General features: G+C 49.3%; 1 protein-coding gene across 2 annotated transcripts; it reads left to right on the forward strand.

The window, feature by feature from the left end:
• The first annotated feature begins 5,610 nt into the window (after positions 1–5,610).
• LOC119365480 (GDSL esterase/lipase At1g09390-like) lies at positions 5,611–8,181 on the forward strand. 2 transcript variants are annotated; one of them, XM_037631121.1, is made up of 5 exons: positions 5,611–5,944; positions 6,993–7,178; positions 7,251–7,414; positions 7,518–7,791; positions 7,881–8,181. In XM_037631121.1, the coding sequence occupies exons 1-5, from the start codon at positions 5,689–5,691 to the stop codon at positions 8,111–8,113; spliced, it is 1,113 nt and encodes a 370-aa protein (XP_037487018.1). In that variant the 5' UTR covers positions 5,611–5,688; the 3' UTR covers positions 8,114–8,181. The 2 variants fall into 2 exon arrangements, with proteins under 2 accessions (XP_037487018.1, XP_037487017.1); XM_037631120.1 differs by having other exon boundaries at positions 6,993–7,414.
• Positions 8,182–12,624: the final 4,443 nt, after the last annotated feature.

Raw genomic sequence — 12,624 nt, forward strand, 5'->3', positions numbered from 1 at the left:
CAAGAGGGCACACAATCTTCTTGACCTCATCCACACTAGTAGGACATAGATTCCCCGCGGGAAGAACATCCTTTAGGTACTTGAGATGCTCATCAAGGCTAGTGTCGGTCCATTTGTTTTTAGCCTATCGTCTTCAGGAGTTGGAGCGTGAAACTCAAGTGGGTCACCTCAGGATTGCAACCATCATACAATGTTATGTTCGAGTCTACCACCAGTTGCTGCAGCTTAGCCTCCTCTCTAGAAGCAGCTCTCTCAGTACTCGTCTCCTTGCAAAGTAGTGCTTGAACATGAGGGTCCCGCATGATTGAACTTAGTATCGACGAACTCTGTGGCGTGGAGTCCATGTTTTCTCCGCCGCCATGTCCGACCCCTTCTCCGCTACCATGTCCGGCCCCTTCTCCTCCGCCATGTCCGAACCCTTCTTCGCCGCCATGTCCGGCCTCTTCCCTGCCGTCATTATCGATCATCTCTTCGTCTTGCCCCATGTCGTCATTGCCTGCCCAGTCGGCGTCCTCAACATCATCATTCTCATCTTCAATTATCCACCGAGAATAGCCATCCATGAAACCAGTCATGAGCAGGTGCGCTTCGACACAACCATCGTCATAGGGGTCGAGCCAAACTATTCCTTTGCATATTCGACACGGACATAAAACCTCTGTCAAGTTATTTTCTTTCATGTCCTACACCGCCAACTGCAACGACCTGTCCACCATCGTTCCACTAACCATCATGAACGCCTGCACGATAATAATAAACAAATTGATTATAAAAATACGTGCATGCATCAAAGTCATACAAAAATTCGGCATGACCTTCCTTAAATATAGGACATATAGAGTTTTTCCGAAATTCGCCGAAACGGAAATAAATCGATATTTCGGCACAACATAGGCAACTCAAGCACAATTCGGCGGCAACTCAAGCCACACACAATTTCCATCATATCACGTGATTATGTCATATCGCACACATACACATATTTCCATTCTTGCAAAAGCACAAATTTTTAATCACCTATATCTCGAGATCGAGCACGATGATGATGATGTCGATCGGTGTCACCACACACCTAGGGAATGATCAAAAGTGGACAAAGCTTACTTCTTGAGATGGCTAGATCTAGTTAGGGAGGTACATCTGTCACTTCATTAAATGGGTAGATCTACCAAGCTAGTTGGGGAAGGAGATGACTTTATCTAGTGGAGGGGGAGGAAAAAGAGAAAGGAGATGCATTAATGGAGGTGGTGTAAGTTAGCTAGGAGTAATAAAGAGAGAGAAAGGTAGGTAGAATAAGGAGAGTAATGGGGGGAGAAGTAGTGAGGAAGAAGCAAAGTGAGGGAGAGAGGAGGTGGGAGGTAGGGGAAAGTGAGGAAGAGAGGATGGGGGAGGGAGAGGGGGAGATAAAAAGGTGGTTTATGCTGCGGCTTAGCAGTAGCGCTGGTCATAAATCGCACTACCACTAGTAGAAAACGGAGCTTTAGCGCCGGTTCGTAAGGGCCTTTAGTGCCGGTTCCATAACCGGCACTAAAGTGTGGGCACTAAAGCCCCCCCCCCCTTCAGTACCGGTTCGGCACGAACCGGCGCTAAAGTGCCACCATGTGGTGTGAGCTCGCGCCCTGGTATGGGGGACCTTTAGTACCGGTTGGTGTTACCAACCGGTACTAAAGGTTTTTTTTTGAATTTTTTTTTTGAAAATTTTGGGAAAAAAATTGATTTTTTTTCGATTTTTACTTTTTCTGAATTATTTGATGATTTATTCTCTAATCACCTCTCTTAACTGCTCAAGTGTGGATCACTCATTCCAAATCATCTAACTTCCCGATCGGTCACCCATCCCTCTCACTACTCTAGCCCGAGCACGCTTAACTTTCGGGTTCTATTCTCCTTCGTTTCTGAGTCTGCACTTGTTGTTTTCCTGACAATAGTAGGATGTCAATCCTATTAACCCTCAGGAGTTTAGCTTGAGCACGAAGTCACACATTTCACCGTTTGAGTTTGAAACTATTATTCTAAAAAACAGTAATTATTTAGTAACACTAATATTTCTTGAATAAGTTTGACCATAGTTTGACCACAGTTTGACCATAGTTTGACCACAGTTTGACCATAGTTTGACCAGATTTGACAAAAATTCAAAAAATTGAAATAATTATTTAGTAACACTAATATTCTTGAATAATTATGTAGTAACATTAATACTTCTTGAATAAGTAGTTTGACCAGATTTAACCAAAAAATTTTAAAAAAACTGAAATTTGACCATATCTTTTTTTCCTTTTGGAATTTGAGGATTCTAAAAAATTCCAAACAGGCCATAGGCTGTCTCCATCGGATGCGGATTTTCGTGCTGAATTTTTTGATATATTATACGTTTTTTTCCGACATCGTATGCAAAAGTTATAGCCGTTTTACATTTTCCCTACACTTTTTGCAAAACATGTCCAAATTGTAGTTTTCAAATTTTCCTAACTAGTAGATGTAGTAATATAACTACCTCTCGAAGGATTTTATTTTTTGAAGTTTTTATCATTTTCTTTTGATTTTTTCAGAACTGAAATGGCGACACACAGGGGGGGTAGAGTTTGAAAATTGCCCTATAGTGCCGGTTTGTGTCACAAACCGGTACTATAGGTCAGACCCCTTTAGTACCGGTTCATGGCACGAACCGGTACTAAAGGTTAGACCTTTAGTACCGGTTCGTACCACGAACCGGTATTAAAGGTGATCATGGGGCCCCGGCCTGACGCCAGCCTGCCACCACCCCTTTAGTACCGGTTCGTGCCACGAACCGGTACTAAAGGTTCAACACGAACCGGCATTAATGCAAATCCGTTCGAACCGGCACTAATGGTACCATTAGTACCGGGCCAAAATCAAACCGGCACTAATGTGCTTCACGTTTGACCCTTTTTCTACTAGTGTACTGCTATTAACGTAGCAGTAACGCGCTTACACCTCACGCGCTACTGCTAAGTGGGGCCCGCCATGTGGTCAGTTTCAAAAATAGCGACAATTAGCAGTAGCGCGTCCTAAAAAAGCGCGCTATTACTATGACTTTATCAGTAGCGCGGTTATAGAGACCGCGCTACTCCTAAACATAGGGTGGCGGGAGCTGTCGGTCAATTTTAGTAGCAGTGTGGTTCCGCCGACCGCGCTAATGCTAAGTTAGTAGAAGTAGCGCTTGATTTTTTTCCTGCACTGCTGCTAATTAGCAGTAGAGCCGCCCCCTGAACGCGCTGCTGCTAAGATTCCGTGTATAAGGTTTTCCCTAGTAGTGTAGGTATGAAGATACTGACGATCGAATCTCGGGCAAGTAACATACTGATGACAAAGGGAATAACATATGTTATCAATAAGGGTTTGACCGATAAAGATCTTGTAGAATATGTGAGAGCCAATATGAGCATCCGGGTTCCGCTATTGGTTATTGACCGAAGAGGTGTCTCGGTCATGTCTACATAGTTCTCGAACTCGTAGGGTCCGCACGCTTAATGTTCGATGATGATTTTCTATTGTATGAGTTATGTGATTTGGCGACCGAATGTTGTTCGGAGTCCCGGATGAGATCACGTACATGACGAGGAGTCTCAAAATGGTCGAGAGGTAAATATTGATATATAGGATGATAGTATTCGGACACCGGAAGTCTTCCAGGGGTACTAGGTACGTAGAGGGTCACCGGAAGGGGTTCCGGGCATCCCCCCGGCAACTACATGGGCCTAATGGGCCAAGAGTGGGACAGACCGGCTGGTGTGCCCCATGTAGGCCGAAATAGAGGGGGGAGGACAGAGGAGAAGAGAGAAGGGAAGGGGAGGGATTCGGCCTCCCCCTTCCTTCTCTCCCCCTCCTCCTTCCTTCCCCCTTCAGGAATTATGGTAGGGGGGCGAATAGGATTAGGGCCCCAAGTAGGATTCCTCCTACTTGGGCGCCCCCTTGGCTGCCCCCTCTCCCTCCCACCTATATATATGAAGGGGGGAAGCGCCTAGAACACACAATGTTGATTCCTAGCCGTGTGCGGCGCCCCCCTCCACAGTTTACGCCTCCAGTCATATTCACGTAGTGCTTAGGCGAAGCCCTGCGTGGATCACTTCACCGTCACCACGCCGTCGTGCTGACGCAACTCTCCCTCGACACTTTGCTGGATCAAGAGTTCGAGGGACGTCATCGAGCTGAACGTGTGTAGAACTCGGAGGTGCCGTACGTTCGGTTCTTGATCAGTCGAAACGAGAAGAAGTTCGACTATATTAACTGCGTTAACAAACGCTTCCGCTTTCGGTCTACGAGGGTACGTGGACACACTCTCCCCCTCTTGTTGTTATGCATCTCCTAGATAGATCTTGCGTGAGCGTAGGAATTTTTTTGAAATTGCATTGCTACGTTTTCCTACAGTTGTGACATGTCAAAAATGCAAAAAACCCTATGGAAAACCAATGGCTTTATTGTCTAGTTAAACTATATGCTCAGCTAAATTATTAGTCACTAACACAGGTACAAAGTTTGGCGAAGATTCCTTGATGGCCAAGAGGACATTGCTTTGTGCCTTGCTTAGACGAATGTCTTGCTTGATGCCTTGGTTGATACAGATCAAATGAAGAAGAAATTTTGGAGTAGGATTGAAGACTATCACACCTACATTGTGATCGTTCCTTTCCGACCACACTCAAGGAGGCAAGGCTCTGTTGCTCACCGGTGGGGTGTGATACAAGAGCAATGCAATTGATAGTCCAGTTGTGTTGATCAAATCAACATTGCACCACTGAGTGGGGTACCAATAACAGACTATGTGTGTATCATCCAAGAGCTATACACGCAACACAACAAGAAGTGTGGCACAAGCCATTTGCGTTGCACCATTGCTAGGGCTTGGTCCACTACATAATACATGCTATGTGGTGTTTTTGGACAAACTTGGTCGATTTGGTGGCTTCTGCATGAAGTATATGCATGTTTTAATTGAATTGTTCGATTGGATGAACCATATGCGTGTCTGTAGTTGAATTGTTGCATATAATGCATTTAAATCATTAGAATAATTGATTAAATACCGTGCAATCGTTTGAAATATATGTCACAAAAGATCAAAGAATTACTAAAACAATATTAGAAAGCCAAATATAGGGGTTCGATTAGGTCTGATCACTTTCTATTTTTCTCATTTTGAGGAGTTAAGGCCCGGGGAGCATTTGAGAAGTTATAGGGCTCTACCCCATAGGCATGTTTTAAGTTGTAGGTGAGGAGTATTTTTTGTAAAAAAAAAAGAGTTGCAGTTCAGGAGTCTAGGCCATGCTTTTTTCCCCGAGATAACTCAAAAAAAAAAAAGCATGGCCTAGACTCTTATAAAAACAAAACAATCAGAACTACTCTTGACGGGGTATTTTTGTAGAAGAAAATCTGTAAACATTGGCGGCAGAGTCGCTTGGTCCTATCCACGGCTGCTCAGTTGATGCGCCCACAAGCGCACTCCATCGTGCACGCATGCATGTAGTGCAAAGAGTTACACCCCGTGCCCGGCTCTGTGCATTTTGCAATCTTGTGGCTTTGGGTTTTAGTGCCGCACCCACACCACGGCTATAAATAGGCGTGCGTCTCAGGATCGTTCTCGTGGCAACGCTTTCGTATAGGTGTACGTATAGACATCGATTACTCGTCGCAAGCAGCTGGTCTGCTGGTGACGTCTCCGGAATCATGGCAGCGAGCACTGGAGCCCTTGCTGCGGCTGTTTCAGCCGTGCTCGCGGTCACGGTATTGCTCGCCTCGCCGGTCGCCGCGGAGGAGGGGTGCACGCGGCGGCCGGTGGTGTTCGCGTTCGGCGACTCCAACACGGACACGGGCGGCACCGCGGCGGCGCTTGGGAGCTACCTCCCACTCCCGGAGGGCCGCACCCATTTCCGCCGCTCCACCGGACGGCTCTGCGACGGCCGCCTCGTCATCGACTACCTCTGTAAGTCGCACACGCAAATCCTGCCCCGCCACGTTGGTTGTACACTGCTCAAGTATTGGAGTGGAACAATAGTAACTGCTCCACTTGTCGCAAAAAAAAATCATAAAAAAATAGCAACTGCTCCACAGTAAGAGTGCAGTAATCCTAAATTTGAACAATAGTAACTGCTCCACTTGTTGCAAAAAAATCATAAAAAAATAGCAACTGCTCCATGGTAAGAGTGCAGTAATCCTAAATCCTAACCACGTGACACATGTAGTAAGCAATCGAAACTATTAAAAAAAAAGAGTGCAGTAATCCTAAATCCTAGTCACGTGACACATGTGGTAAACAATTTAAATTATTTAAGAAAAAGAAGAGTGCGGTAATCCTAAATCTTACCTTGTATACTTTCATGAGACTTTGTCATTGCTCAGCTGGGCGGCAGTAAGATGCCGCCCTTTATTTTCGCGGTTTCCTCTTTTCCACAACATGCAGCCGTAGTGCTGTCATGCTCAATCTTCCGTTCGTGCCAGTCGACTTGTTTCGGGATAAATTGGTGGCCTGGAAGTATGATTAGTGCGCAGTAGCAACTACTAGAAGCGGCTGGAAGTTTGACTCCCTGATAGGACAAGCGCGCATGCATGCACGGTCCATCTCAAGGAATTGACACATGTAGTGCGCGCCGACGGGTTCCCACCGATCGAAATCAATCCTGGCTCATATCATATGGCTTGGTGGTGGTGTGAGTGCCTTGAGCTTTCAAAGAAGCACTCTGAACGAGACCGAACGTGTTGTCTCAAAGAGCATCAGCTCGTGACTGCACGACGTACACTCCATACTTCGTCACCACAGGCTTTGGCATAGTTAGCAATGGATAGTCGTCGGACTTGTGCTCAGGCTTTTGACGGTTGTCACACAGAAAAATGCCGGCAGCGGTAACGGTAATTTATCTTGCTGATCTACCACCAATAGTAATAGCTATACAAATTCCGCTCTTCTCGTAGCACGTTGTTTGGTATCCTTGGTAGTTCCTTGACAATTACTGCGTGCGTGGGCGAATGTGCAGGTGAGAGCCTGAACATGAGCTACCTGAGCCCGTACATGGAGGCGCTGGGCTCCGACTTCAGCAACGGCGCCAACTTCGCCATCGCCGGCTCGGGCACCTTGCCGCGTGACAGGCCCTTCGCTCTCCACGTCCAGGTGCAGCAGTTTGTCCACTTCAAGCAGCGCTCCCTCCAGCTCATCAGCCAAGGTTCTTCAGTCTTCAGTAGTACTACACAGAAGGGTTGTGTGTCTGACCGATCTAATGCTAGTTGGTCTGCAGGCGAGAAGGCTCCGGTGGACGCGGAGGGTTTCCGGAACGCGCTGTACCTCATCGACATAGGGCAGAACGACCTCTCCGCCGCCTTCTCGAGCGGGCTGACCTACGATCACGTGGTCCATCATCGGATCCCGGACATGCTATCTGAGATACAGGATGCTATTGTGGTACTGCAAATCGATTAACCGCCAAATCATAATGCTCAGTCTCTTCTTTTGCCTGGCGCAGAACCCTAAAACTACTTGCTGTATATTCATGGGATATATGCAGACTCTGTTCTACGATGGAGCCAAGAACTTCTGGGTCCATGGCACCGGTCCGCTGGGCTGCCTGCCCCAGAAGCTTGCCGAAGCCATGAACTACGACGACGGCGATCTCGACGACAGCGGCTGCCTCAGAACGCTCAACAACGCTTCCCACGAGTTCAACGACCAGCTCTGCTCCGTCTGCCACAAGCTCACGTCGCAGCTCAAGGGCGCCACCATCGTGTACACCGACATCCTGTCCATCAAGTACGACTTCGTCGCCAACCACAGCGGCTACGGTGAGTCAATCGTTGAGCAATCCGTCGATCAACCTGGAGACACTGCATGCATACTCTGTTTTTTTGTTTACGGGCCGCTGATGTTTCAGGGTTTGAGGAGCCGCTCATGGCGTGCTGCGGCTACGGCGGGCCGCCTTACAACTACAACGTCAACGTGAGCTGCCTCGACCCCGGCTACCGTGTGTGCGAGGACGGCGGCAAGTTCGTCAGCTGGGACGGAGTGCACTACACCGACGCCGCAAACGCCGTCGTCGCGGCCAAGATTCTCTCGGCGGAGTTCTCGACTCCTAATGTTCCCTTCGGCTACTTCTGCAAGACATGATGGATGCTAGGTACCATTAGATCGAAGTGTCAGACATATACGCGCCGCCGATTTGGTGATTTGAGTTTGAAGGACTCCATCTCCATGTGTTGCATGTTGTGGTTGAGATCATACATAGCCTAGGGCAACTAAGGGCATCTCCAGCCGTTCGGCCCCCCAGGGCGCCTAAATAGAGCGGCCTGGGGGCGTGCCGGCGCTAGTTCGGCCCCTAGGGGCGACCTAGCTCCCAGTCACGCCCCCACGCGCCGGCCTCAGGATGCGGGAAATTTAAACTTGGTCGTTCCCGCTCTCAAAAGACGCCGCAAATCCCGTGATCGGACGTAGTTGGCGTTACAAAAAACAGAGCGCCGCCGCCGCAAGTTCGCGTGCGCAACGATTCAGTCGGCGGGGTCAGCTCCAGGCGTTGGCGGAGTCGGCGTGCGCGGGCTTGTCGGTGTCGGAGCTGCTTCGGTGCTGGGCTGCGTCGGCGCGGCTTCGGCATTGCTGGGCGGCGATGTAGAGGCGTCGTTCGGGCTTGGCGTCCGTGTGGTCGTGGGCGTCGTCGGCGTCGTCGGCGTTGCCGTCGGCAGCTCGTTCAGGATGAGGCCGCGCTGCACCAGGTACCACGCCTTAAGCTTCTCGTCGTTGCTCTGGAGCATGTCCGCCCCGCCCATCAGAAAAGCCATGTCGGTGTTCCTCTTCTTCGCGGCGACGTTCGTCCGGAGCAGGTCGAGCTTGATGGCGTTGTTCTTCATTAGCGACGACCACCGCATCTCGGTCTTCTCTTCGCGTAGGACGGTCCGGGCCTGGGCGTCGGCGAGGCAATGCTCGATGGACTCCTGCACTCGCGCGGTTGCCGCGTCGGCGCTTTTCCCCTTCTTTGCCAATTTGTGGCCGTCCGGCCGCCCTTCTGACGCGCCCGGAGTCGTCGCGTCCGGCTTGTATGTCTCCTTGGCCTTGTCGAGGGCACGTCGGACTTCCGCCCACTTCTGGCACTTGTCAATGCTTTGTAGACGTGGAGGTGCTTGAAGACGGCGTCTTGGTTGTCGCCCTGATACATGGCGAACATACGCAGCAGCTGCGCGGAGGGACGAACAGTTGGCGGGCGGCGGGTGTAGGGGACGAAGATATATCCGGGCGAACGGCGTGCGTAACTGATTCTCAACGCTGGCGCCGCTCTCCGGGCGAGCCGCGACCTCCTCGACGATTTCATGCCATTTGTTGCACGCCAACTGGATATGCCCCCAATGGTTCGCCATCGCCTTGGAGCCGAGCTGCATGTAGACGCCTTTGAAGTAGGGGTTGACGAGCTTCCGCTCATCGAACTCGGCCTTGATGCGGTCCCAGTACGTCTCCAAGCTCTGGTTCGCGCCGGTGGTCGGGTCGAGGAAGACAACTTTCCATGCTTCGGCGAGGCATTCCTCCTCCTTGGACGTCCACTTGATGCGCGGTTCGCCTGACCTAGCCGCCCGCTTCTTCTTCTTCTGGCGCCCCTTCATCGGAACAGGAGCCGGCTCCTCCTCCTCCTCCTCCTCCTTGGGTTCCTGCGCCTCGTCGCCATAGACGTAGCCGAGCTCGGCCTCCATGTCGCCGCTGAGGTCCACTACCTCGTCCTGGGTGGCGAACCCGAGAGACGCTGCGGCCGCGGTCGATCCTATCGCGATGATGTTGTCCATGTCGGCTCCCGTGTCGTCGGCGTCGCCCAGGTGCGAGAAGGGTAGCGGTCCGCGGTAGAGATGGGGCGTCGGTGTGGACGCGTAGGCGGCGGGCGGCGAGTAGTTGTATGGAGGGTACTGCACGCCGACGAAGGCGGGCGAGGGCGTGCGCGTAGCGGGGTGACCATGAGGGAAGGTCACATTTGGGTTGAACCCACCATGCGCGTCGTCGTCGGCGTAGCCGGGCGACGATGAACCCCATGGAGATCCGGCGCCTTGCTGTCCCCAGGGCGCGTACTGGGCGTGGCTGACGACGGGTGGATTCATCCCCGCCTGGTCGACCGATGAGGAAGACGCCGCCGCGCGCGCCGCGTTGTCGCGGGCCTTCTTGGCTATGGCCCTGTTCCGCCCGTCGGCGGTGACTACTTCGCGCCGCTGAACTTCCACCCTCCACTCGGCGTTCGACAGGCACGGTGGCTTCGATGGCGGCGCCCTCGGCTTCCTCTGCTTCGGCTGGGCCACGGCGCCAGTCGCGGTTGCCGCCGCGCGCGGCATGGCGTACTTCTTCGGCGGCATGGAGTACTTCTTCGCGGCGAGCGGGAGGGGGTTTGGCGGGAGAAAGGGAGAGAATGGCGGGAGGAAGGCGAGTGAGCGGGAGAGATGCGAGGGAAAAGCGTCAAGAAACGGCGGGAAAAGGCCCTTGGGTCGCCTCCAGGGCGGGCCCACGCGCCTTTTTCGCTTGTGCCGGCTCCCCAAGCGCCCCCCAGGGCGCCGGGTTCGGCCTGGGTCCGCCGGCATCAGTTTTGGTCCGAGCCGGCGAAAAACGGGCTTCTGAGGGCGCGACTGGGGCCTTTTTTGGCGCCGGCGCGGCAAAATCGCCTGGGGAGGGCCTGTTGGGGGCGCGGCTGGAGATGCCCTAATAGGCGATGAATCGACTTGCCAACAAGAACGCATCCTTTAGATAAATTTGAAAAATTCAGCCACTGGAAAGAGTATGGTGAGCATTGTGCTTCCAACGAATTTTACTCTCACAGTTTCGCTACTCGTAACAAGATGATAGTTTATGGTTGATAGATGAAATTTTCAAGTGAAAAAATTGATGTCATTTTAGGACCTAGCATGGTCTCTAACTTGCCCGTGATCGTTTCGGGGTTTTGTTTCTTTTTCCTCCATCTAGTCATAAATTCGGTCTTTATGAATTTGCTTTTCGTCGGCGTGATCCTTGTGCGTGTACATTGATGTTGTCTATTTGCATCCTAATCACGCAAAGGTTGAAAGTGCGTTCATTGTGCTTGTATCCCATCATGTTACATTATGAGTGAATAAAAAACATCATTTATAAACCAATCTCTAAATACTAGTAATGAAAAAAATATAACTAATATTATTAACATATTTTTTGTGCCAAATCTCTTTACTCCTATAAAAATGTGAGTTCATGAAAATGAAAATCTTTTTTTACCGTTTCTTAAAAAAACGGAGAAACACCCTTGCTTGTGCATTGGTTGATGGACACAACTATATTTATTGCAAGGTTTTGAATCCTTACAAAAGCTCAAGATAAATCTGATGCCAAATAGGTGCAGTTAGTAAGCAAAGGGAAAACATGTCAGAACTCATATTATAGTGATAGTGCATATTTAAACCCGGAAACATTCCAAAATAAAAGTTACTGAGGAGAGCATTTGTTAAGCATTCTAGTTCAGATCTATCATGCAAAAAAAAAATTGAAACTGAGGCAAAAGATTTACCTCATATATTAATTAAGGAGTGAAAAGAGTTTTACAGACATCCCACACAAGCCACATGAAATTACTCTTGCGACACAATTTTCTCAAGGTTATTTGCCATCGCGGTGGGCCACAACTTGGCCTCGATCAAGATGATGCCGAGCAAAATTGGCGGTGGAGCGCTCTTGTGGCGAAAAACGCACGAGTTTGTCTCGTTCTAGATAGTCCAAGAGACGAGTAGGGTAAGGGAGGCCAAGGCCTTTCCACCGGGATTGGTCTTGTCGGTTCTCTTAGACCACCAATCCTTGACAGATTCCTCGAGATGCCAAGTGGAAGTATCCATGTGTCTCCGTCCAAGCTTGTTGATCACAAGTCTTTTTATGTTTCACCTCGCCTTTTCTGAAAGAAATGAATTTCTAGATCAGGTGTCACCATATTTTTGGATAGACTTTAAATTACTACTAAGTAGAAGAAATTAACTGCATGATGAAATACGATTTTTTTTATCGTGCATAAATAATGCAGAAAAGTAAACTATAATAAATAAAAGCAACTAAGCAAAGTAAATAATGAGGAAGATAAATAGTAGTAATGTCGAGTGAGACTTAATATTAGTTACCTCCCTGACAAAGACACCACAAAATTTGCTTGTCGCTCTTGACAACGATTGTTGGCCCCCCAAGTGCATGAGTTTGAAGCAAGTGGCAAATCTTCTCCTCAGTTCAAAAACCAAGGGTCAACCCATAGATGCAACACTCCGAACTCCAGTCAACAACACCGCAACCACAAACTAGGAATTTCACTTGTGTCCCCAACAACTCCGAGGTTGTCAATCTCCCTAGCTGTGCTAGTTGCAACAAGTCATGGGCGTATTTTATGGTTTGAAGTATTTTTGTATCTTCAGAATAAATAAGTACAGAAAAAGCTCCCATGCAAAGGAAAGTTGTGGTAATTTTTATGAGGAAAACTGGAATGGGTTCGCAGGTTCACTAGTTTCTTCTTTCCAGGTAACAGTGACATGAAAACATAAGCATGTGTATGTGTAATAAACAATGAAAGCACTGATGAGAAATAATAGCATAGATTGTGATGACTTTATATCGGTAGTATGTTCATGTATCAATGGACCAACATGCATTCGCACCTA

The sequence above is a fragment of the Triticum dicoccoides genome, chromosome 2B (genome assembly GCF_002162155.2).
Source record: "Triticum dicoccoides isolate Atlit2015 ecotype Zavitan chromosome 2B, WEW_v2.0, whole genome shotgun sequence".
NCBI lineage: Eukaryota > Viridiplantae > Streptophyta > Magnoliopsida > Poales > Poaceae > Triticum > Triticum dicoccoides.

Bases quoted from the DNA above. Each gene is read 5' to 3' on its own strand.
- LOC119365480 (XM_037631120.1), top strand. From the start codon at position 5,689: ATGGCAGCGAGCACTGGAGCCCTTGCTGCGGCTGTTTCAGCCGTGCTC. The intron at 7,415-7,517 runs GTACTGCAAATC...GGATATATGCAG, and splicing joins AGATACAGGATGCTATTGTG to ACTCTGTTCTACGATGGAGC. The intron at 7,792-7,880 runs GTGAGTCAATCG...CTGATGTTTCAG, and splicing joins CGCCAACCACAGCGGCTACG to GGTTTGAGGAGCCGCTCATG.